Source organism: Oryzias latipes, chromosome 5 (genome assembly GCF_002234675.1).
Source record: "Oryzias latipes chromosome 5, ASM223467v1".
In the NCBI taxonomy this organism is placed as follows: Eukaryota; Metazoa; Chordata; class Actinopteri; order Beloniformes; family Adrianichthyidae; genus Oryzias; species Oryzias latipes.
The window spans coordinates 28885221-28912348 of NC_019863.2; the positions used below are offsets into that span (position 1 = coordinate 28885221).

The following is a 27128-nucleotide window of genomic DNA, read 5'->3' on the forward strand; positions in this document are numbered from 1 at the left end:
CAGCAAAAGTGAAGAATCATCAGACCAGACAAGGTTTTTCCAATATTCTAATGTTCAGTTTTGGTGATTCTGTATAAATTATAGCCTCAGTTTCCTGTTCCACCTGGAGTGGTTTTTCCTTCCTATAGTCCATCTGTCTTAAGGTTGGACGTATGGTGCTTTCAGAGATGCTCTTCTGCAGACCTCGGTTGTAACCAGTGATTCTTTGAGTTACTGTTGTCTTTCTGGCATCAACCATGCATTTCCGCCCATAGAAATGCCGCTCACTGGATATTTTCGTTTTTTTGGACCATTTTCCGTAAACTCAAGAGATGGTTGTGGGTGAAAATCCCAGTAGATCATCAGCTCCTGAAATACTCAGACCAAGCCCGCCTGGCACCAACAACCATGCAACGTTCAAAGTCTCTTCAATCACGTTTCTTTCCCGTTCTGATGCGCGATTTGAACTGCAGCAGATCGTGTTAACCATGTTTACATGCCTGAATGCATGGAGTTGTTGCCATGGTGATTAGAAATTTGCATTAACGAGCTGGACATGTGTATCTAATAAAGTGGCCAGTAAGGATAAATTCCATTGCTTTCCCTCCTCACCCCACTGCACAAAAATCCTTATCATGAATTATTTCCATAAGATATTTATCATGAATCTGTGCATTTCTTGACTCTCCTAGCTGCTAAGGCATGCTGGGCTGGCTTAGTGCTGCTCTTTTGGCTCTTCCTGTGTGGTGTTGAGGTGCGGGCGGACTTATCTCTGGCATTTTAGCCCCACACACTAATCTGAAAGACAGCGGGTTCATTGCAGTACATTCAGAGGCTATTACTGTATAGCTTGTTCTTGCTGTCAGAGCCTGAGGCCTTCCAACGGCAGCGATTGCCCCACTAATGACACCTTAATAGCTTTATAATGTAGCAGCTTGTGCTCGTATTAGGCTTTTTGCCAGGCACCAAATTGCACTTCTGACATCCAAGAAAGTGTGTTTGAATGAGAGTGCTTTTACACACCTGTGCTGAGCTTCAGTTGAGTATTTTTATTCATTTGGCCTCAGTGTCCACTCTGTCTTTATCACAAGCAGCCATACAAGCATGCAGCACACACCGCTGAGCACATCTCATCCTCTCAACCCCAGCAGCAGGAGAGGAACTTTATCTATATTCATGACCCCACCCCGAGGACACGCGCACTCCACATGACCGGCTTTGACATCACCATACATCTCACACCTATCCCTCTCAGTGTGTGTGCACTCCTTTAAACCAAAGAAAGACCATGTCCAATCTGGTGGCATTTCGAGTCAAAGTAATGTGAGGATTAGTGACTTCTGGCAAATCTTTTCAGGTTATTTTAGTAAGTTTTTGTGTCCTTGTTGTGTTGAGGCTTTAGGATTTAGTTTCTCTCATTTTCCCAGTGGGGTTACATTTTTAACCGTTCAGTAAGAGTCATCTTCTCTTTTGTCCATTAAGTATTTGACTGCATGATTTTCACAGATCTTCTGTTTTGTTGCAGTCGGTCTCATCCCACTAGTCTAGAAATAAGGATACAACTATCCTAATACTAATAAAAATGGGCCAACTTGTACTAAGTTCCTCATTTTGTTCTGAAGTGAGTCATTTCTACTAATTTAACTAGTTTTCTGTCACTGTAATCAAACTGAACAACAAATGGGTCCATACAAGCGGACAAATATAAACTACATGTTTAGAAATGTAGAAAAAATACTTCAATTTAAAGTAATTGTATTAGTCAGTTCACTTTTTGAGCTTATTTTTCCCTTTCTGAAAGTTTATTTGGAACTCCTTATTCTAGATTTTCATATACAATACAGACCAAAAGTTTGGACACACCTTCTCATTCAAATGAATGGGAAAGTGTGTCTTCTTGCAGTGCAGAAGACACACTGTAAGAAATCTTACAGTGCAGACCAAAAGTTTGGTCTGCACTGTAAGATTTCTTGAAAAGCTTAATATGACTTGCTGCATAGACAGATCATTTTAATATTTTCTAGTGATTTTATTAAGATTAGTGAGTTTTTTTTTACTGTGCATCTTTTTGCAGTGCACATTTATATGTGTGTTTTGTTGTATTGTTCGACACAGGTGAAGTCTGCTCCACCTGAAGACGAGTGTGTGGGTCTACAGCAAGTGAACCCCTCAGTGCATACTGTTAAAACAAATTTAAAGAAGCATAAATCAACCAAAAGTTGGTCTTAAACAAAGATACAGAAAACATAGGAAGAAGTCAATCAAAAGTTCAGTCAATGGTGTTCTGGTCCATAAGAGTCCATTTCCCTCTTTTTTATTATTTGAAGGCAGCATCATCTGGGTGGTGTAGCCTGGGTGGGTTGGTTGGAGTACATCTTTAAAAAACAATACCCAAAACAAATAAAAGTTAATATTTTAGTCAATCTTTACATCCTAAACAAACCATTCAGTCTCAGACAACAACCGTCATTTTATAGCTCTATAACTCACAGACAACAAAAAACAAGAACCCCGCTATCAAAAATATATGTAAAAAATCCGTCTGATTGTATTTATTTGCATTAGACACAGAGATTCTGAAGAACAACAAACCATTAATTTTAGAAACATAAAACATTTGAAGTTCTGAACTTTTCACAGCACATGGTCATCATGTGAGATCATGTGAGATTGGTACAGTTGAGTTTTTAAACTGATGGACTAAGACTCAAAGGAGACCTGATAGCAGGAACTTAAATATGTGAATAAACAAATGAGACAAGAGAGAAGAGAAAGTGTGAAAAGGAAATGAGCTGAAAGACTTAAATAAACAGGAGGATTACATGAAGACAGCTGTGGATAATTAATGACTGACTCTGACAGGGGGGAAATGGAAAACCTGTAAATGCAAGATGACAAAAACCACTAAAACATCACTGAGGACAAATCAAACTAAATGCACTACTGTCTTCACGTTTTACTTTCCCCAGTAATCCGTCTTCTCTTTCATGCTTGCAGTCCTTGAAAGAAAAAGTAATGGAGGACCAAGATTTATGTGGCGTGTGTTTAAGTAACAATATTTTTGTAAGGGGTGTAGAGTTGATTTAAGAACTATTTCGGTGGGTTCTGCAGTTTGAGTCCAGAGGTTAAATTGGGCAGAGGATGTCTAGCGCACAGCCCCGGCATATGTGCTTTCCCTATATGGGTCGCTTAACTTTGCAAATCTCCACTTATTGATTTATTCAACACTTTGAGGCTTTAAGACATGCAAACCCACATTTTTCTGAGACTGCATTAAAGTATAATGCACTGACCTGCTTCCTTTCCAGTAAGTTTCATTGCATATTAAAGAAAAAAAGGATTCACACCTACTGTCATTCAGTCACGTATGAAAGTAAAACGTGGGATGTAAGCTGTCGTTACAAATTCCTGATGTTGACAAAATACTGAGTTATCACAAAAATCTACAGTAAATACAAGATTTCGTGCAGATTTCTTTAACTCAAAGCCAACCCTACAGAGCTCAAGTAACTTTAACCATTACATTTAAATTACAGTAATCATCACGGAAATATCTCATAAATGCCACAGAAAAGCTGATGTTGCTCCTCAAACCCAACAAACCCAAACATCTAAATATTGAATGGATATCGGTTTAACACAGCGCTTATTAACAGCCTCCATTGGCTGGCTAGGAATTAAGTGGACTTTTGGTGACTTGCTGATCTAGCTTTTTGAGCGGGCAGAATCTGGAAGCTGAGCTGCTTTTAGTTACAACACACCAGAGCATCTCAGTGGGGCTGATGGGACATAAAAGCATTTATGGTGATGGAAGTGTTGGTGATATTAAAAATGCATCTGCTCCCTCCTCATTAACATTCTGCGCTACGCACACAAGCCCTCACAAACTCCGAGATAAACAGCCATTTGGTCGTTTGAGGAGAGTCAGGCTGTCAATTATTAAAGAGGCAGCAAAGTTAGATTGATTCACATTTGTCTCCCTCCGTTTTTACTCCCCAACCCACCCAAAGAAGAGATTTGTCAAATTAATTGAAACACCAATAGAGGGACAAGGAAAAAAAAAGAATTAACCAGTTTGCTGTGAATTTACAGATCAGAGAAAAGTAGAAAACAGAACTAAAAAAAGACTAAAAAGGAAAAGAAAAAAAATCGATCTAAGGCTAAATTAATTAAGCGAGTAGGAGATAAGGGTTGAAAGAGGGTGAATGTAAACGTAACGGTATAGAGAAGTATAACTAATCTGCTGATTCTGGTCTGATAAGGAGTGTCCAGTCTATACTGACTCTGGAACAGAGGATTAGATTTCCCACAGACACACTGCTTTGCTGATTAGCTTTTTTGCTTGACTTATCTCGGCAACAAACGACGGTCTGTGACTCGTGTTGACATGTTGGCTCACAGAACTCATGTTCTCTGCACCATTTCTAATTATAATGAAGCAAAATTAAGCAACCTCAGCCAGAGCTGCGAGAACATCCTCTAATCATTCCAGACACAGCCGCTCCTGCAGTTTTATTTATTTATTTAAGTCCTTTTCATATTTTCCGTCTCTCTCTTGTTCTCAAGCTCACCCTGGGAGAAAACCTGCTCTAGTTTGCGTTGTGCCAAGTGTGGTGAGTGCTGTCTTTCAGATGTATTGCACAGTGTGGAGGGAAATTTGGAGGCATCAAAGAGAACAACAAAGGCCTTGGTAGAAGGGGAAGGGAAGCAAGGAGACGAGAAGTCATTGTCTGAGGTTACGCAACTCTTTTGCTCAGGATGAGAAGGAAAAGTTTACAGCTTTTCTCGTATCATACAGATAAATGTGTAACTTGAGCAAGAATCCTGTCGCTCTAGTTTTGAAGTCACATGTCACTTTAGCACACAGCAAACACCTGCTGTTGTGAAAACTTCTGCACACAATCCGGCTTCTTTAGGCATGTTCCTGTGTTGGAACTTTGTTTGGAAGTCATAAAAAATACAAAGAGGATGCTCTTGGCAGGAACATAATGTGCATCTCAACATGGAGTCCTGACACAGTGGAAAGTAGTGCAACAGGAAGACTAAATATGTCTCCAAATTTAAGTACAGCACAGTACAAGAAGTCAAATAGTGTCAGGAATGGGGCTGGTTGTCCCAAAATGTAGAAGACCAGGCTTGTGCTTCATGTGGAACAATGATCTTCTAAAAATAAACTGAAGACAAGAAAAAATATAACATGACAAACATGTGAAACAAAAAAGGAACTAAAAAATTAAAACAGATGATCTGATGAACAAACAATCAAAAAGCTGGTCCACCATGTTTATGGGCCAAGGTCCGCTTTAATGTCAGACAATATTTTCACGGACCGGCCCAAGTGGGTCTTTGAGTTTTTAGCTGCAGTTTCCCTTAACTTTTAAGTGTAAAGTTTATCTTCAGCCTCTGCGAAACTTTATTTGTTCACAAGATTTCCTGTAGGAACCATGAAAATGTGATATAGATTTTCCCTTAACCCATACATTTTTAAAGTGGAAGCTGAAAAAAATCCAATACCAACTTCAGCCTTGTCTGACTTTTAAAGTGCGACAGATAAACACAATAAAAAAAAGGTTGTTTTCTAAAAATAATAAGAAACGTGAATCCACTGTTTGAGCATTTCTATTAGCAGGGTCCATGTAACATTAAACAGCCAGTTGATGAATATTCTGCAGTATTATTATGTTGCGTGGGAACAACTGTCACAGTAAATCCATATTTGGAGTAAAGACTCCTGGTTTTTGTCTGTTAAATGCAGATTTCTTTTGTTTTGAAGTTGAAGGATTTTCCTAGATTTTTTTTCAATGGCTTTTTTTCTGCCAATAGAAACTTTCCAAATATATTTTTTTATTTTGCTAGTTTGAATGTTTGAAGTTAGCGGTAGATGCAGCTGCTTTAAGAAAGGAGTGGATGTATTTATGTGTCCTGACCGAGCGACTTGACATGAGTGTTAGTCAGATGTGGTGGATTGTACCCAGTAGTTTTCCAAAATAAAACTTTCTTCAGAATCAGATTAGAAATGAAACAGAAAAAAAGTAGTTTGGGGACCACTGCCTTAAAGTCCCACTCCAATCATCTTTTGATCTATTTTTAAAGCATTCCCTGTGTTAATTTTATCAGTAGTCAGTAGTCAAAATATGTTGTTTTCTAGGACATTGTTTTTGCAGAGTGGCTGTGGTTCGAGTTGTGGGCGGGACCGTTGGTGCAGAGTAAGCCCGTCCCCTTCCAATGTTCCATCTGTTTACTGCACCCGGAAAGCTTACAGCCCCTCACAACCTCAACCTAACATTGTACCGGCAAGAAAAACTGGAGCTATCCAGCCGTACAGTTTTGAGTTACGTGCCAGCTCAGACGAGGAAAACCAAGAGGTACTTGGATCTATTTGCATTGGAATGGAGCCAAGCAGGGAGCTTCTGGCCTGCCGATTGGTTTTTACATCACTGCTTTTTTTTTTTTTTTTGTCTGCTCCTGAGCTGTGAATGCTTTCATTGCAATTCATTCCTTTGCTTTCATTTATCAAATTCTGTCTGCTGGGGAAGTCCATACTTTTAGGTGATTAAAAAATGATTACCAGGAAACTTAATTCGATTTTAAATCTTCCAATAAAAAAGACTAATAAATTACACAAAGTGTGGCAAGACGAAATTGCAATATTTTCCATATCAGTTGCATAATTACTCGCATTGCTTACTTATTTTGAGTGTCTGTGTGCTACGTATCAATTGCATTTTTGTAAAAAGTAAAATTGTTTTTTTCTTTAAAATAAAATTTTCCTATTTTGATTTGGGACTAATAAATCCGTAACAAGATATTGATGGAAGGAAGAGACATTTCTAAGTCTATTTTATTCTTTTCCCTTTGAATATTTACATTTTGCAGTTAAGATTACAGAGATTGAGACAGAAAAATGAGATATCTTTACATTTTGTGTGCACTTTAATGGAATTGAAAGATACTTTCTTTATTGAAACACTTTTTCTTGTTTTGTAGATATAAATTGAGAAAGTGATGCATGTAAATGGTTAGATTTATCATCAGTATAGTAAATATCGTGAGGATTATGACTGTTGTGCTTGCTAAATAAAAAATTGATGACAGGATAATCAAACCAAAAATACATGTGAAATGTAACCGAAAACTAAAATACATATTCATTCCGTTTTTTTTTAACCTTAAATATACTGACACTTGGAGTTCAATCACTCATGCTTCCTTCTCCTAATGTCATTAATGACGGGCATTAATACCAAAGAGCTCATTGATTTGCTGTCCACTTAAGACCACCATCCTGACATTGTGACTCCTCCCCCTTTGGATGTGATCATTAATAAGACCTTTTATGGGCCAGTTGATGGGCCAGTGTATTATTTGAAATTCAATACCAAACTTGAAATTTCCATCAGCCCAGAAGATAGCATAACTATGCGGAGGCTTGTAAAACTTTGTTTCTTTTTCCTCCCTAATGTGCCTACTCTCAACTCTTGCATAGATTTGTTACATGTGGAGGCAGAGCGGTAAGTTCAGAGTTAAAACAGTTTTTATTTTGACTTGGGCAAAACTTTCGGTGGGACTGCTTATCTGAAGAAGTTACAATAATCAGAATATCTGAGGTGTTATCTACGCACAAGTTTTAACAATACTTTTGAAAAGCATTTATTTAAAATCCATTATGTGCTTTAAATTGTAAAAAGGTTTCAACAATGAAACAGCAACTTAAATAGAAAAGGTAATTGCGTCTTTGCATTTTACATTTTAGCTTTTATAACATAAATGAAACTCGATTTAAAAAGATTTTATTCAAAAAAAAAAAAGTCAGATCCCGTGGTCTTATGGCGATGTCACACAGCCGCTACATCCATTTTGCGCCTATTGAACGAATGAAAATTGGTCATACGTGAACGTGGAAAAAGTGAGAAAAGTTGGGGTTGTTACGTGAAAGTTTCACGCTGTATCACGAAGGAAACACGTTAAAACCACGGAAGAAATACAAATAAACACGTAAATCAACATAGCACGAGAACCGTGCGTAATTGAAAAGCACAAAATGTAAGTGGCTGTACGACATGGCATTTATACCCTTTTTCTTGCCAAAAAACTCATTTACTTAGAAAATACTTTTGATATTTAAAGGGCCTATATCGTGAATAATTAACTTTTTGAGCTTTTAAATGCATCATAATGTTAATGAAAAACAACAACAAAGCAGTATTTGGATCTGTTCACGCATTTCTGAGTATTTCTCTAAAAACCTGCGCTCTCAGAGCCAGACCCCCTCACAATCCATGATAAAGGTCCTTTAAAAGAGATTAAACGTATGTAAGTTTTTACATAAAGAATTCGATGTGAAGTTGTAAATATGAAGCATTTTTTTAGCCTCTTAATCTCCACCTGACCTAAATCCAAAATAAACGTTTAAGAATAGAAAACAAGAATTTACTAGTACTTCATGTATTAAGAATTTGTGTCTTTTTTGTTGATTTTTGATGTATTATATTTTCTCTCAGTCATGTACTGTCACTCTGCCACTGCACGATTGCTCTAAGGTTTTAAATACATTTATTTCAGAGCTCCCTGTTTCTGCCACCAAGCCGGGTCACCGGCTCATTTTGGATGCTCCAACCTGACAAATGTGCTGTTTTAGGCTACAGCTTTTAGAAAGCTTTGACACCAAATGAAATCCTTCCATTTAAAATTTTATGAATGCAGAGTGTTGCATTTAAAGGACTGAAGCAGAAGAAAACCTCCAGCGCATCTTTTCTTAGAAAAAGATGAAGTTTAAGTACCAGTCTGGGTTTTTGGTCAGGGTCTGTGAATTTGTCCAGTCAAAAACCTGCTGGAGGTTAGGAATCACTGCAACATGTGATGACATCAATGAATAAACAAATGTTTGTTGTGTTAAAGAACAAAGAAAAAGTTCTGTTTTCTTATGGGGATAAATGGTGAAGGTCTGTTGATGGACTTTACCAACAGGCTCCATTTAGCTGAGTGACTAACAACAAAAATAGAATTGCTGGGATTGATTGGCTGCTATGGGACAGTTCAGGAGCCAGAGCAATTTTCTGCTAATCAGTAATTCTGAGGTTTGATTCAAAGTCATCAAATTCACACGAGTGTCTTTGGGTAAAGATTTCAATGCAGACGCCATCACATGTGTTTGTTACAACTGGTGTAAAAACAAACTGTATGTCTTCTTTGATTACAAAAAAAAATCTAATTTTAGCCAACAGATTAGTGATTTCTTTTAGATTGCTCTAAAAGTATCTGAATGACCTTTTTTCTGGTGATGAAAGTCAGAAAACATTGTCACAGTCTCTTTTACAACCAGATTTACAATAAAAAGGTTGTAAAAATATGAGAAAAAGTAGTGATAGTACTAGAATAAAATAGTAGAATTCAGAGTTAAAAGAACAATATTTTACAAGAATAAAGTTAAAATTTCATAAGTTATAGGTTGAGAATTTACAAGTATAGATTTACTGATGTATGAGGCAAAAGTCTGTTCACCAAGTGAAATACAAACAACTAAAAAATAACCCATGTCGTGTCTCAGTATGCTTTAAGAGACGTGTGCATTGTAAACGTTTAATTTATCATTGGTTTCACAAATAAGCAAATGTCCTTTTTTTAAAAGTTTTTTTACTTAAATAAAAGGACATTTTTAGAAAGAATTGGAGGAAACTGGGCCTCTTCAGAAGATTCTTGACCCACAAGGAGTGGATTTCCACGGGTGTGCCGTTTACAACGTCTGCAGTTTACTTGAAGAAGTCCAAATGCATTCTGGCACATAGATTCCTAAGAGGGCTGCATGGTGGGGCAGTGGTTAGCTCTGATCTCACAGCAAGAAGGCCCTGGTTCGAATCCTGGCTGGGACCCTTCTGGGTGGAGTTTTATGTTCTCCCCGTGCATGTGTGGGTTTTCTCCGGGCACTCCAGCTTCCCCCCACGGTCCAAAAAACATGCTTCACAGTTGAATTGGCTACTCTGAAGTGTCCCTAAGTGTGCACGTGTGAGTGCCTGTGTGCCCTGCAACAGACTGGGGTAACTGCCCAGGGTGTACCCCACCTTCGCCCAACAGGAGCCGAGACAGGCTCTGGCAACGCGGTGACCCCAAAAGGGATGAAGCAGGTGAAGAAAATGGATGGATGGATGGATGGATGGATGGATGGATGGATGGATGGATGGATGGATGAATGGATGGATGGATGGATGGATGGATGGATGGATGGATGGATGGATGGATGGATGGATGAATGGATGGATGGATGGATGAATGGATGGATGGATGGATGGATGGATGGATGGATGGATGGATGGATGGATGGATGGATGGATGCCATCAGTCTTCTGGCATCATCATAAGGCTAAATTCATCAATGGGCGTACTTTATTTAAAATAAAAGGTTTATCCTCCCAAAATTGCAACTTTTTTTCTCTCTCATAGATTCACAAGTTTACTCTCATAAAATTTCAACTTTTTTCTTATAATTTTACAACTTTAAGGGGGGTCTAAGGGCAGGGATGTCCAGTTTAGCTTAGTCCGTTTGTCAGTTCAATTTAGTATTTTCCTGTTGAATTCTATGTATTCATGATCCTTGATTTTATGTTTAACTTTTATGTTTAACTTTTTCAATTACCTATACGAAGCGCATCGAGACAACTGTTGTTGTGAATTTGGGCGATATAAATAAAATTGAATTGAACTTATTCTCGTAAAATATTGACTTTTCTCTTTTATATTTTTCTGAGCTTTGGATTTTTTTTACTTTTTTTCATACTTTAACAATTTTATTCTCCTATATTAAACAGCCTGTCGTAATGCAGTGATGTCCTCAAAAAAAAAAAAAGTTTTTTGCTGACATTCTATCAACTTTTGAATGGAATAGTGCATGAAGAAGTCCTGTTATTGATCTTTGTTAAGTCAAGACGTTCAAGATGTTTTAACGCAATCAACACATCGGAGAGGAAAGAAATACTAATTCGGTTTGTTTTTAAATCTTTTTCTACATTTTTCTTCTCAACCAAAACCTTTCTCGCTGCCTCATCTCTTCTTGTTGTGACCTTCTTTAGTTCCTGATTTCATTTTGTCATTTTTCACGGCTCCCCATGTGCTCTTCTTTTTAATGTATGTCTGGGGTTTTTCTGCTGTGCTGCGTTCTGTTGTGCCACGTCCTCTCCTCTAATTTGCATGCTGGGAGCCGAGTGCGGCGCTGAAAGCTGTACACTCATGAGCTGGCTGAGACGCCAAGCAGCGATATTACCCATCATGCTCCTGTGCCATTTCATTACCCAGCAGGTCACTTCACAGAGTGAAAAACAACAGTCACAGCTGTTGTATTCTGGGAGAAAGGCGTGTGTGTGCTGGACATATGGAAATGGGTAAGGACTTTAAAAAAACACGGCTTTTTCAAAGGTTTATTGACACATTATCAATACTTTTATTTGAACGGGGCCAGAGCTTTGGTACTGCATTACTCCAGCTTAACAGTTTTAGTTTAATTCAATAAGTTGCTTTATTTTCTTGTTATATTTTATACGCGACTGTTATTGTTGCACAGAATTAAAAAAAGATAACAATAAATATAATGGCAAGTATTAATAAATAAACATATGAGGCAATTAAAATCAGATTTTTTTTCATTGTTTTATGAGTGTGAAACTGAAATATAAATAAAGTGAAATTTGGAAAACAACAACATCTCATTGTAGAACTGCTAACCGATCACTTAGAAAAGTAATTTATTGGAGAAATATCAAAGTGTGAAACAAATTAAAAATACACTCAAACTATTACTTTCAAATGTTGTGTTTACTTTTCAAAGTGGTCCAAATGGATTCTCTGCTCCTACAAATGTTTGCCTGGATTTTATTGATGCTTTCAAGTGTCCATTCTATTCTGTCCTCTTATGTGTTATGCCCTGTTTATCCAGGCTCTGCTAACTGCTAATTTTTGGGGGTTTTTTTTGTTTGTTTTGTTACAGCATACTCACTCGACAATTGCTTAGCTCCTCTGCTGACAGGATGATGGTGCCGCATTTCTTTCCAGGGATTCCTCTGTGGAGGAAGGAGAAAGAAGAAAAGCTTCTTCACTGTACGACCAAAGGAAAATAAATCTTCGATGGATTAGCTGTTAACTTATTAATAGGAATCCACATGCCCCAAAAAGAATGAAACAACTTATTGTTTAAATACACTAACAGTTTTTTAATAATATAATCAGTCACCTGTCATGTAAATTAGAAGAAATTATTTAAAAAAAAATGTAAATAAATATCAAATCACAGTTTGCAAAGATCTGAAGTAAATGCCATACACATTTTTGAATTATATATCGGGGTTGCAACACATGACACTGCGGTCACTGGTTCTTATGTCTGCAAACCTAAAGATAAATAAACCAAGGCGGATTGAGAAAATCCATTTAGAGGAAACTTGGGGGGGTAAAACTGTCAGTTTTATTTTAATGAACAGGGAAAGACGATACTGAACTGACACAGTTAGACATGGAAATGGTGTAGTGTTTATAAAGCTGTCAAATTCAGTTACTGAACCCTTTGTAATGATCACATTTGAATCAATATTGTATAGTCTGAAGAAGTGCTGGAAGAAACGCAGAGGCCAAACCACTGTTTTACCAGAAATACGTTCATGAAATGTTCACTGTCCAACATAATAAATAGAAGCGTTTAGAGGTCCCCACAGAGCTTCAATCTATTTAACTAAAAAACCACCAATCAGACCAGACCAGAAACTTCGGTACGGTGATGGAAAGAGACCTAAATATCTAAGGAGTCACGATATCATCTTACTATCATCTCAAAAGTACTTTAAGAATTAAAGATCTGACATCTATAAGCAGGACCTTGAGAAACTAGGTCATGCGTTCATCTTTAGTGGACTTGGCAACTGTAACAGTGTAATTACAGGACAACCAATAAATAAATAAAAATAAAATGAGGAAACTCCAGCTTATTGAGAACTCTCCTCCTTCTAACAAGTACTGAGAAAGTAAACCACAGTAGTCCGGTTCTGAGGTCTCTACACTGTCTGCTAGAGGATGGACTTTAAGGTTCTGTTGCTGGTTTATAAAGCTATGAACGGTTTTGCACCACAAGTGCATGACTGAACCAGTATACCAGCACAGACCTCTCAGGTCATCTGGAGTCTGGTCTGTTGTCAGTTCCTAGAGTGAAAACCAAACATGGAGAAGCTTCAGCTTCTAGGCTCCACAGATCTGCAACAGACTTCCAGAAAGCCTTAGATCATCTGAAACACTTAACGGTACTTTATTTCAATCCAGGTTAAACTCCCACCTGTTCTTAGCTGCATTAGATAAGTTGGTATTCAAAGGTTTACATCCACACTGTAACTTTAAGATGTATTTAGTTCTTTCTAACTTTCTTTAAATGTGTTATTATAAAAAACATATTTTAATGGATATCAACCACTGTTGGTTGTCTTGTTCATGAATAGTTCGTGCTTTGATTGCTTGAAATAAACCATTTCCAACCCAATCCAATAATAATTACACCTTAATATTTCTTTTAAATATTACTATTGATGTTTTATGTAAAGTTCTTTTAAAGGTCTTTATGAAAGAAATGGGCTACACAAATACACTTGCTTTGCCTGATAAAAGTATATATTATTTCTATGGCTTTAATATTTCTGTTTTACTGCTGTGATTGCAGTAAAACAAATTTCTTATTCAACACATAGTTGGAAAAAAAAACACAGTAAAAGCTTGAAGACTCTGCTTTTTCCAAACAAAACCAAAGTTTAACACAAAGAAGTAACCTGACGCTGTAACACTTCTTACTGAGGTCAGAGACCCAGTGCACCTAATCCCACTTCCTGAGAGTAAAAGTGTGCCTGAGGCCTCTAAACTGGTGCTTCTTATTGATTACTCATTGATTCATCTTGAGCAACTGGTCATTTAAGACCCTGGAAAAAAACTGGAGTTTAAAGATGAGAAGGAGAAGGGCAGAGGGGTAAGTAAATACAGCAAAAAGTTTTACTGTTTGGATTTTTAGTCATTCACAAGCTATAAACCTGAACTTCGCAAAGTTTCTTTCTAAATATTCGATCAAAGTGTTGTTGCAAAGAAAAAACGGGGAAAAAAACAGTCTGATGAGTCTGCTTGCTTTGATGTTTTTGAAATTTTGTTCACTTACACACACAAATGCAAAAAAAAAAAGAAAAGAATTATTAATTTGTAATGAGATCTATCTATAGTCTCCCAAATGCACATTATTTTGCTTCATTTACCTCACTTTTTGTCCCATGATGTTAAGTTTATCCAGGATTTACACCTTACTTTCAAACTATTTCTGATAAAATGAATAGTTCCACTTACATTGAAAAAATTACAAACTTAAGGAATAAAAAAATAATTAAAGCTACAAGTAGCATTTAGCGGGCCCGAGCACGTGCGACCGCATGGCACGAGCGACCGCCCCGTGAGCAACGCCCTGCTCGAGCCATTCTCGTCGTTTTTTCTTGTCCATTCTGGAGCTCCAAGCTATTGTTAATACGACAGCAGCCTGGGGGGGGGGGGGGGGGGGGGGGGGGGGGGGGCTGTAATCTGTTGCCTTAAGGGACAAAGACTTTTGCATATAGCATGAAAAAAATTCAAGCAATGATGATAATTGCTATCACTGTCCCTAAGGATGAGAACAATAGAACTCATTCAATTTCCACTACAATGTCTAGATGAGTGTCAGCTATGTCTGATAACTTGGCCAATTAGCTGGACCGGGATCTTGCAAAGTGCAGGTGGTTAACGTCCAGTGTGATGAGTCTGTGGACGGCAACAGTACAGCATAGCTTTTGGTTTCCACAAGAGAAGAACTCCTGACACATCTGCCCTAACAGACAACTACAAGAGGAGTTGAAATGTATAACACGGTGAAGGAGTTTTTGTGCAGAAAAAGGTACAATTAGAAAAGCTGGTAGCAGTGACTGCAGATGGGACTCCTGCTATGATCAATAGACAAACAGGTTTCATCACTCACTGTAAAGCTGACCCAGACTTTCCAAAATGTCTGCATTACTGCTGCGTCATTCACCAGCAGGCCTTATGTGCAGAAGTGATTGGCTCTGGACATATAATGACTCTTATTCTGAAAATCGTAAACAACCTCAGCTGCAAAGCAAAACAGCACAGGATTTTTAAGGTGCTATTGGAGGAGATGTCTGTTGAATATGGTGAATATGAACATTGTGAATCTGAACTTGCATTCTTGACTGACATTACTGGAAAACTAAACCACTTGATCTGCGAGCTGCAAGACAATGGCAAAACTATTTTTTTTGACCAGCCTGCCTGAGCCAGTGTTTTTCTTGTGGGGATCTTTTCTGCCAGGGCTTGTCAGCTTGGTCAGTGGATGTTGCTGCAGTTGTCTACCTTGCTGGGACAGCTGGAGTTAAACACAGCAGCTCACGGCTCTGAAGTGGACCCCGTTGCTGTCCCAGTCTGGATGGGCACTGTGGCGATGTTCCAATGGCCAGGCTGGCTCCTGGTATAAAGAGATTCCCAAATACCATTTCCTAACCGCAGAGCCAAGGATGTGTTTACATGTTTAGGTCAAAAATGTGATGGACAGCTTCATGTTGTCTAAACATGCCACCCTGTTATTAATCCAGTTGATATGGTTCTCCATCTGTGTCTAGGTGATAGAAAAGCATTTTTTTTATATATTTAGAGCTCTAAGCAAACAAACAGTTGTCTATATAAAAGAGCTTTTACAATTGTGCACTTTTAGCAGGTCTCTGAGTTCATGTGACCAATGTATGGTGGATTTTCACAGACCTTGTTTAAAACTGAAGGTGAGAGAGACTTAGAGAAATGGCTTCATTGTTCTGGAGTTCTTTGTTTCATCCACAGAAGAGTAGAATTGGTGATTGATTTTGAAAAGCTGCTGAAAAAAGTATCTTTTTCAAATTGCAATTTCTAACTTGGGTTTTACATTTTGTGTTCCATTTTTTGTGCTTTAATTGGGAAGCATTTGTTATTTGTTTGGTGTTTTTAAGGTTCTGCAAATATACACATCATTTTTTAGAGACATTTGTTATCAGTTGTGTTTGTTGATTTGTAGTTTAATTTCATTGGATGTATAGATGTCGTGTGGGGGGGAGGCTCGAGAGCAGGTAGGACCCAGGCGCAGAGACGGGAGGCAAACGGGTTCAGGGCAAGTGGGTTTATTTAACTAACAAAAAGCGCTGCAGAGCAGGATGACAAAACTAAAAACAAAAACTTACTGTGGCATGGCAAGGGACATGGACGCCAGACAAGAAGACGTGATCAACATGAGCAGAAGTTAATGGACCAGCACAGGAGGAAGGCAGAGACAAGACTTATATACAGACAGGGCAGACAAGACACAGGTGAACACGATTAGGGCAGATGGGGACCAAAGGAAGTAAAACTCAAGAAACATGACAAGACAGGAAACCTTTCAAAATAAAACAGGAAACAGAACCAAAAAAGACAGAACAAGAACTAAAGCGAAAAAAAAGACAACAAACTGAAACCATGACAATAGAAAGGAAAAGAAGTTCAAACATTGATTATAAAAAAGGATATAAGAGATAAAAAAAAAAGAAAAAGGAAAAGAAAAAAGATAAAATATTGATTTAATTGCATTTTGAATGAATAAAAAACAATGATTAATAGAATCAGAATCAGAATCAGGAATCAGAAAAAGTTTTATTGCCAGGTTCAGTAGAGCGCACTTTACAAAACGAGGAATTTGACTTGGTGTATAGTGCAATTAAGAATAAGTTAAAAATTAAGTTAACAACAACAACACACTATATACAGTAGAGTAAGGTGAATTAAAGTGGGAGCACAGATGGGCTGGGATGGTGGGGCCTGTAAGTGGCACCGACAGTCCTTTGGTGGGCGGGGGGGAGGGGGGGTCACCTGGGGGAGTTGGGGTACTGTTCAGCAGGCTGACTGCAGTGGGGAAGAAGCTGTTCTTGTGGCGCGAGGTCCTGGTCCTGATGGACCGGAGCCTCTTGCCAGAAGGGAGGGGCCGAAAGAGATTATGTCCTGGATGAGAGGGGTTGGCTACAATCCTGGCTGCCCGCCTCCAGGTCCTGGAGATGTGCAGCTCCTGGAGAGACGGGAGGTGGCAGCCGATCACCTTCTCTGCTGAGTGGATGACGCGTTGCAGCTTGGCCTTGTCTCTGGCCGTGGCCGCAGCGAACCAGACTGTGATGGAGGACGTGAGGGTGGATTCGATGATGGCGGTGTAAAAGTCTACCAGCATCTTTTCAGGGAGGTGAAACTTCTTCAGCTGCCTCAGGAAGTACATCCTCTGCTGGACCTTCTTAGTGATGGAGCTGATGTTCTGCTCCCACTTGAGGTCCTGGCTGATGATGGTTCCCAGGAAGCAGAAGGACTCCACAGAGGTCACCGGGGAGTCACAGAGGATGACAGGGGGGAGGGGGGCTGGGGCCTTCCTGAAGTCCACTGTCATCTCCACTGTCTTCAGAGCATTAAGCTCCAGGTTGTTAGCGCTGCACTATGACACCAGCCTGGCTATTTCACTCCTGTAGGCCGACTCATCTCCGTCAGAGATGAGGCCGATGAGTGTGGTGTCGTCAGCAAACTTCAGGAGTTTGACAGACAGGTGACGAGCTGTGCAGCTGTTTGTGTACAGGGAGAGTAACAGGGGTGAAAGGACACAGCCCTGGGGGGATCCGGTGCTTGTGGTCCGAGTATCTATCTTTCAGTTGCAGGTCCTAAACTCTGGAATGCTCTCCCTTTTTCTGTGAGGTCTGCCAGAACTGTCAGTAATTTTAAGACTCTTTTAAAAACACATCTTTTTACTCAGGCTTTTAACTCCAGTGAGCATATCTAGTGGGCCAGCTTGTTCATTGTTCATTTTATTAATCTTATTCTTTTATTGTTTTATTGTTCAATTGATTTTATTGTTTTATTCCTATTGTTTCTTTATTGCATCGTATTGTTTGTGATTTTAGTTGATTTTATGTTAAGCACTTTGGTTGCAAATTGATTGAAAATAAATTGATTGTATCTGAGACGAGCTTCCCCAGCCTCACATACTGCTGTCTGTCCGTCAGGAAGTCTGTGATCCACCTGCAGGTGGAGTCAGGCACATTCATCTTGGAGAGTTTTTAATACTAAAGATGTATGAAAGACATACCGAAAAAATATGTCTTTCAGTGTTTAACTGGCTGTCTTTGGATTATGCATGCCTGAGTAATGACCATTCTTACTCCTCATCTCTCTGTTCACTGCTTGCTAATTTACATAGCAGGGGTCCCAGCAGGAGGGGGCGGGGTTGTAACACGACTCCTTCAGCAGAGCCAGGCTGAGAGAGGCTTTGACATGTAAGATGTTAGATGTTAGAATGCCAGATGTTAGAATGACCAGTTCATTTTATATCTATGAAAATATTCAGGGAGCTATGGGACATGTTCAGCTTTAGGTCTGTGAAAATTGGTGTCGATTGTTGAAACATAAGTTACCATAAAAAAATGTTTGTTTGGAGTCTAGACAGATTTAACACAGGTTTTTGGATGAAAAGGATTTTTTATAAATCATCTGTTACACTTTTAAGTCTGAAAAAAATATGGAAGGCAGCAAACACAGATCCCTACCGTTTTTAATTTTTTTGTGCTGATATTTGAAAGATAAGTTATGCAAAAAAATAGGTGTTTGCAGTTTTGCCTAAAAAGACGTTTTCGGACCTTTTTGGATGTAATGCTCTCTAAGATGTCACCTGTAACTTCAATCATTCTGAATTTTTTTAGGAAGCAGTAGCACATAAATGCCTATGAAAGTTGAATTCTTGGTGCTGATAACCTAAACAGAATTTATGCTAAAAATCTTTGTTCAGTCCAAAATTTCATTAAAAAAATCAAGTGATGAAGTTTCTCGTAGACCCTATAGTGTTACATATCAAAGCTGGAGGTTATTAAAGGCATCTAATTCTGAAATCTCAGCTTCCTGAGACAAACGGCTGATTTATAATAAATTTCTATTATTTGGGTGCACATAATCGACCACTTCCTGTTACGCAGGCACCGTCAGGTGTACACCCATGAAACTTTACATGATAAGAGAGGACCCTTCTGAGTATCTCCAGTTTTAATTTCATGCACATCGGACAAAGCAAAGAGAAAATACAGGGCAGAATGTGCCCAATGCAATAACTAGGTGGCGCTATAGAGCTCGTCCAAGATTGTCATATCCATGGGTTCAGAATGGAAGCCTCATTACCTCCATTGAATTTCAGTGAGATTGGACAAGGAATGTGCACGTGAGAGCAACTTTTGTGTGCACGGCGAGACGCCCAACTTCGCCGCTCTGTCACGACCACACCCCTGCGTTGAAAGTTATGGCTTTTTATCAGAGTAAACTTCAATGGCTTTTCAACAGGTGGACGTCATTTTGAGGTGTGTCGGCTCATCCTACTTGGAGCAGTGATGCTCCAAGTCAAACATGTCATTTCCTGCTGCCAGCAGGTGGCGCTACACTTGTTCCAGATTCTTCCACTGCAGATGTGTTCAGAGTCAGACTACAATCATGCATATCAACTTTGGATCAGATTGGATTTTGCATGGCTGAGTAATGGCCATTTTTCTTTTCATGGCGTGTTTTCAAAATGACCTCTAAGTTCGACGCGCCGCCACGGTCACAAACATCCGTAATACCTTTAAAGCTTCGCAATTTAACATCGGACATGTGTTTAGTTTACAAAACCAAAGTTTGGAGTCATTATTCATAAATCTCTAGGAGGAGTTCGTTCTAGAACGAGGCCTACAAATGTCCAAAATAGAGCAAAAATGACATATTGACACCAATATAGCAGACTTCCTGTGCAACTGACAGCTTGGTCCCAAGAGACTTTTTTGTAGGTTTCCATCTGATGAACATGTCCTGAAAAAATCAAGCTTGTATGTCAAAGCATATGCGGGGGCTCGGGACAAATGTCACTGTAGGTGGCGCTGTCGAGCTGTTTTTGTGCGCCCATGCCAATCTCCTGTAAAATACGAAATTTTTCGCGACTCCTGATGTGTGTGCCAAATTTGGTGAGTTTTGGGGTATGTTAAAGGCCTCAAAAAGGCGACTCTTCCGTCGGAAGAAAAAGAATAATAATAATAACTCTTACAGATACAATAGGGTCCTTGCACTACGTGCTCGGGCCCTAATAATAATAAACATTCGAATTACAATAGGGTCCTTGCACTCCGTGCTCGGGCCCTAATAAACCTAACAGATACAATAGGGTCCTTGCACTCCGTGCTCGGGCCCTAATAAACATTCGAATTACAATAGGGTCCTTGCACTCCGTGCTCGGGCCCTAATAATAATAAACATTCGAATTACAATAGGGTCCTTGCACTCCGTGCTCGGGCCCTAAATAAGACATTTATTTAAAGAAAAAGTCATATATATTTATTTATAAATATTTTTACAAGGTCACACACCTGTAAATATTTTTTTGGAAACATGTTTGTAGTTTCTGGTTTTAAGAACCATTACCAAATGCTTATTCTGGATGAAAGGATGTGGTCACATGACCCACTGGCTGCTCTGTCCTTCATTTGAGAAGCTGTGTGTGGACTGACCCTCAAAAAAGTTAAAGGTTTTGTCACTACAACACGAGAACTTTTAACTGCTGGAAGCAGACGCTAATAATCATACAATGTAATGGTTTGCTATGATCTGGATTACACTAAGTCACAGACACAGGTTTTATCCAGTAGCATGGATTGTACAGAGTGAAAATGAAGCCCTGGAATATATAAAAGGGGCGTGACTTGTAGGATTTTAAGAATGAATAGTTGCCATTTTTTTAGAATAGAATTGTTACGTCTTATTTTTACACTTTGCAGAGGTCAGAGTGTGTTTTCTGTTTTACTAAATACATTGACATGCAGTTATATTCCAATAAATGTTTGAAGCATGTGTATGAGATGTGTTGTTATCCACATCCTTGCAGAACTGAACCTCATAAAACGCAACAGATGATGGAAGAAAAAGCCTTACAGTTGTTGGAACATGCCCAATGAGGTTCTAAAAGAGCTGAGAAGTTGGCATTGAGTTTTTTACCATTCTGGAGGAATGTTATTCCGTTACTGAGGGCTGGCAACAGAGACAGCACATCTATCTATTCTTTTTTCAGCTATTTGTTTTATTTGCACTGATAATTGGTGAACTGTAATTCATTTACCGCTTGTAATATCGTTTTTGTCTTCTTCTTCGAGCTGCCAAGACATGTGACTTTTTTCCCCCCTTTGTTTCTGTCATGACCTGCGGGCACATGAAGCAGATACTGGTTGGCAGATCTTAAATCTCTTGAATGACTGTGAACAGTTAAAAGCTCTCTTTCGTAAACTAGGGCTAGGCCATGAAAAGCATTGAAAACAAATAATAAAAGTTTAAAAACTCACTAAAATGAAAGTTTTGTTTTTAACATTTTCTTGTGGCATTTTTCTGATTGTGGAGGATATATATGAAGAAATTGAAGCTTTCTGAGTATTTCTTTATTCAAATCATTGTGAATCAGGAGCAGACGCAAAAATGCTGATGGAAAAAGCTTGTAGCTATGGCAGAGAAGCTACTATGGCAAGCCACAAGCTCCCTTCTCTGCTGCATTCTGTAGACAACTACTAGATCAATGTATGTCTTTGTTTTCCTCGTCCGAGCTGGAATCTGGCTCACAACTTTGTTCCACTGGGAATGTTAGGTTGGGGTTGTGAGGGGCTGTAATATTGCAGGAGAACATGTCAACAGATGGAATGTTGGGATGGGGTCTGCACCAACAGTCTCGCCCACATCTCAGAGGTGAACCTCTATTGATCTCCAGCCACTCTGCATAAACAATGTCCAAGAAATAAAAAACTGGGAACGCTTTGAAAGTAGATTAAAAGATTATGGGAGCGAGACTTTAAAACTCTAGATTATCTAGGAACAGTTAAAAGCTCTGTTAAGTAAACTGTGGCAAGATCATGAAAAGTTCTAAAAACAAGTAGTAATCATTTGAGCTGAACTTTAACAGGTAGCCAGTGAAGTGAGCTTAGGACTGGAGTTTTTGCTGATTGGCACCAAAGTAACAGAGATTTACAATATCCGAGAGGTAATCAGGACGTGGATCGTTGTTCCAAGAGCATTCTGGCTCAAGGAAGGTTTAGTTTTAGCTCAAGGGAAATTCAGCAAAAAGGGCGTGCCTGTCATTAAAGCAGCTTTGATGGTTCTCTGGCATCGGCTGTGAACCCGTCCAAGACCAGGTGAGATGGATGGATGTTTGTCTGAATTCTGTTTTACACTGAATGACAACGGGACTGGATTGGTTGCCTCATAAGGCAAGAACTGAATTTAGTTCCACTTAACTTGATTCTCAAGCAAGCTTCAATTTGAAAGTGGTAGAGCTGGACATAGTGATATTTCATGACAAGAAGGACAATGATTTTCCTTTTTTTGGGGGGGGAGGATGGTGATGTGATAGTTTTGTGATTATGAATATGTTTTAATACAACAAAATCAGCCACTTCCTGTCCCTGCCACCTCAACAACTTATCATGTATGAAACCAGTGAACTCAGCTTGTCAGCCTGTCAGAGAGTCTGCCATCACCAGAGATGGTGTAGGTCAGCGTGGTGTGCGTATGTAGCTGAATACCTTCTGGGGCCGCGGTGCACAAAATGAACAGGAGCAGGGTGTGTTTCCACTCTCACATGGATGACTCTGAGCAATCAAGAGGAAATGTGCCTGCGAGATTCTTGCTTCACTGGGAATTTCTCCATTCTCCACATAATGGTCAGTGCAACTCTTTTCCTGGGTACCTGTGAAATGCTTCTGAATTGCAATGAAACTGAGCAAATATCCACACCAATTCATCCTCCAATGCAGCCCTGATTTACTGAAGAACAAAGGCTTATGGGTCAAAAGAAACCAGTCAGATGGAATTCTTCTGTTGTCTTTCCTGTGCAGTCGAATTACTTTAAAAACCAAGAAAGTTAGCCATATTGAATAAGATGATGACCATGTATGCTGAAAAACACATTTTTGTAAAGATGTGTATCTTTTCGTCCTAAATTCCACAATTTGACAACTCTTTATAGTAATGTATAAGAACAACTGACAGAACCATACTTTCATTATAAATTCATTATTTTAGTTTTTAATTTCAGCTTCCACTGGCGACTGCAACGAATGTGAGAATTTAAACGCCTTGTGTGGATAGTACCTTTGTAAATTAAAAACGTGTTAGCTTGTAAGATCACTCACTTTAGTTCCCGAGTCGGAGAAATGGGACTGTGTTAGACTTGTTTGCAAATTGTGGGAAATTAATGACATAATTTTACTGCTTCATAAAACTCTAACAATACAATGTATCTTTTTTGTTAATTCTCGAGATGCCTTAATTATTTTTTTAGGGACTGGATGCCTTGAAAAACAAAAGAAAAAGCCACACTTGCCTGTGCCAAAAGATTCAAACAGATGGACTGAGTGTTTTCCAAAAAGCAATTAGCAGAGAAAAAAATATAAAGATATCAACTGAACACAGGAAAAAAAGAATTATTTCAAAAATGTCTTCAAAAACAAAAAAGAAAAGAAAAGAATGGACAAACCAATATCACTGAAGCTACTAAAGTGTGAAAACTGAGCTGTTTAAAAGTACAAAGATCTAACAATTTAGATGTCTTATAATTTTTTTCAAAATGAGTTTGGTTGCTTTCAAATGGGGCATGTCTGAAATAATTATATACACAATTTTGTCCTAATATATTAATACAAGATTTAATTCAGACTGAGCAGTATGCTCTAGGTTGCTTAAAATTGTGTTAGTCAGAAATTCCATCTACAAAAAAAGGTAAAAACCCAAGAGTGCTCTTAGTTAGAATTTTTCTCTAAGTTTAAACCTCCTCAGTGAGCTCTCAGTGTCGATAAAGTCCAACAGTTTAGGCAAAATTTGTGATCTAAGCAGGGACACAGCTGCACAGTTTTCTACAGTCCATCCCTGACCTTCTCATCTATCTCTGTTAGGAGGTTAGGAACAAGAAACCCCATAACAGGTTAAGCTTGATGAATCCTTGCATTGCAATGTACAAAGACCACGCCAAAGATCTGGCAGTTCTGCAGTTTTAGACAAAGAAAAAAGTCACTGCAATGATTCTCCCCGAGATGCTCAGACATTTCTGACACTAATAAAGCCTTTAAAATGCACAACATGAAAGAAACCTTTTTTTTCTTTAATTAAATTGCAACATAACATGCACAAACGTTATTTGTTTCTCTTTGAACAGGTTTTTTTGTTTCACATTCATACCCTTCCATGCATTTTCAAGCACTTAGATGATCATAACAGAAGAATATATGAGGCAACAATAAAAAGTTGGATGGTTGGAAAATGAGATTGGCATTGGAATTAATTTAATCTATGAGCGACGGACAGCAGTGAACCCGGATGCCTGCTCCCAACTTGTATGATGTTTTTTAGATTTATACAAGCCGGCTGCAACAGTCTGAGTTGATGGATTATAGATGGAAGCTACAGACATAATCTTGATCCTTCTATTTAGTGTCTTTTTGATTGACCTTACGGAACTCTATGTACAAAGCTGCAGTGTTCCCTGTTAATTTCTAATAATATCCATATTTTGTCAACCACAAAGCACTGCAGTGCCTAGATTCAACTCACCTTTTGTTCTATTTGAGGATTTAAGTGTACCCCTGTTTTGTTACTCTATTCACTGGGCTGGGCATCAAATGTCACTGAACTAAAAACCGCCCATTTAGCTAGTTTGAAGAGTTTAAAACAACTTTTCCCTGGGATGTTGTTATGATTACATGCCAGTGTTGTAATCAGGGTCGGGTGACAGATTCAAACAAATGAGATGCCTCAAAAAGTGGAGAAACTACAATAAATAAAGCTGAAGGTACTGCACAAACTAGGATGGCTTAAAAATAACTGCAAGCAATGATCAATCCCTTCAACACCAGAGATTTAGCTCCAGTGTTATCAATTGTTCCACTACTGTAGCTCTACAACCATTTACACAATTGATGTAAATTCAAGTGGTTTCTGTTATGCAACACTTTACATTAGTGAAGTGTTCACACAATCAACACAAATCAGCTAATTGTGTCACAAGGAAAAGAGATTGCACCACACCACTATGCATCACTTTACATTAGCATGACAGTCCAAAGCCAATAGGGAAAGCCCCTTTTATCTCCGTTAGAATCAGCGGATTCACGTTGATCGTGATTGAAGAGTTACAGTAGGTCAAAGAGTGTGAGAAGTTTAGAAGAACTATTTCAAAATGACTCGTCCATTGGAGTGCTTTGCTTTGTGGGAGGGGCTAAAGGTGCTGTCGCTTGTTGATAGGAATAAGAACATGTTTCAAGTCAGGGTATTCTGTAGTCTCCATTAATACAAAAAACAATTGATCTGTCTCCTTTTGCCTTTTAGAAAAGAGGTCTGGGCTTCTATTGGTCAAAGAAGAAGAGGAGGAGGGTTTGCAAGCAGAAAGAGAAAAGTAAAGGCAGGTGAGAAATTTTAATATTGGAACTTTCACAGCAAAAGGTAGAGACCTGAGGGAAAGAAGATGCGTGGATCCCCTGCATCCACATTGTGTGAATTGTTTTTCATAAATTAACAATGTGCAATATTTAATGTTCTGTAGAAAAATCAAAGGGAATCTTTGGGAAATTATATTTGTCCTGAACTCATCTTTGTGAGAACTAAAATGTAAACACTAAAATACTATTTTCTTCTTAAAGGTTTAACTTTTTTGGCTAAGGAGGGGTCATTTTAGCAATCCACAGAACTACATTATGATTGCTAAACATATTACATGATCCCCAATTTTGTACACCCTCTTTTGTTTTCTGTTTTTTCATATTTTTTTACAAAATGTTGATGCCCAAACAGTATTCCTGTTGCACTAATAGGAGATTAACCCTTGTGCTATCTTATGACCCCAGCCTTACGTTGACGTGTTCTCCATACCATGACAAAGGTGGATAAAGGTGGAAACATTTCATGTAATCCATGGACACCAGTGAAGATCACAAATCATTGAAGAAAAAAGGTTCAGTGCACTGTCTTGTGGGGTCTAGATGACCCAACTACCAATGTTAAAGTGCCTAGGATAGCATTAAGCAGCATGTGTGCTTTTTAATTTTTTTTTTTGAATATCATCAATTTTCTAAACCTTCTCCCTTTTGGGGTCTTAAGGATGCTGGAGCCTGTCCCAACCACTGTAGGGCAAAGGCAATGTTCAAGTAGGACAGTTTATCACTGAACTACACAAAAACAGACACTCAGATTCACACCATGGGGCCTTTCAGAGTCACTAGTTGACCTATGATGCATGTTTTTGGTCTGTGGGAGGAATTCTGAGTGCCTGGAGAAAACCCACGCATGCATGGGGAGAACATGCAAACTTCACAGTGAAGGGACCCAGCTTTGAACTGAAGCCTTCTCACTGTGAGGTGAAGGTGATAACCACTGCACCACCATTCAGCCCTTTTTATTAAACAAACTACTCCAAAATAATAACATGCCAATACTGGCTGGTATTGATTTTCAGAAAAATAAAATTGAAAGGATTTTACAAAAAACAACAACTGTAGGGAGCTTTAAAAAATAAAAATAAAAACTTGCTTTATTCTTGTAATGCTTGCATTTGCATGGCTCCTTTTTTAAAAATAAATAAAAACCATCTACTTCTTTGTTTTCCTCCCATCCCATCATGCCCTGCAGCTTCACTTTTGAGCAGTGCAATCTCCTTATTTTTTACAGGACACTTGGTTTATTGCTAAGTGTTATTATTTTGTAGAGAAACCTAAATTGGGAATTTGTCCTTAGCTTTAAGCAAAGCTTTTAGAGTTTAAAGGCGGCCAAGCGGCTAATGCTGGTTGCTTTTTCACTTGACAATTCAGCGAAACTGTGGGTCCACTTTGCCTTTGCACATATTTTGCCCTATAAAATCATATAAGAAGAACAAAAATAAAATATAAAAGGGAAAAAAAGATCAATTAAGACAAAATAAAACAAAAGTCAATGACAGCTTCATCTAGAAATATGAAGAAGGCTTTTGTGCTGCTAAAAAGCAGAGCTACTCACGAATTGATGTGATAAAAAACTTGGATTTCTTCACTAAAAACTGG

At 38.6% G+C, this 27128-nt stretch overlaps 1 protein-coding gene across 2 annotated transcripts in view; it reads right to left on the reverse strand.

Moving 5' to 3' along the window:
• The window catches only part of LOC101170754 (copine-8), a 314618-nt gene that overhangs the window by 50860 nt on the left and 236630 nt on the right, over positions 1-27128 (reverse strand). For both annotated transcript variants that reach the window (XM_020703540.1, XM_011475541.2), the window contains one exon: positions 11963-12026. In XM_020703540.1, the coding sequence (XP_020559199.1) occupies positions 11963-12026 (64 nt within the window). The remainder of the gene's footprint in view (positions 1-11962; positions 12027-27128) is intronic.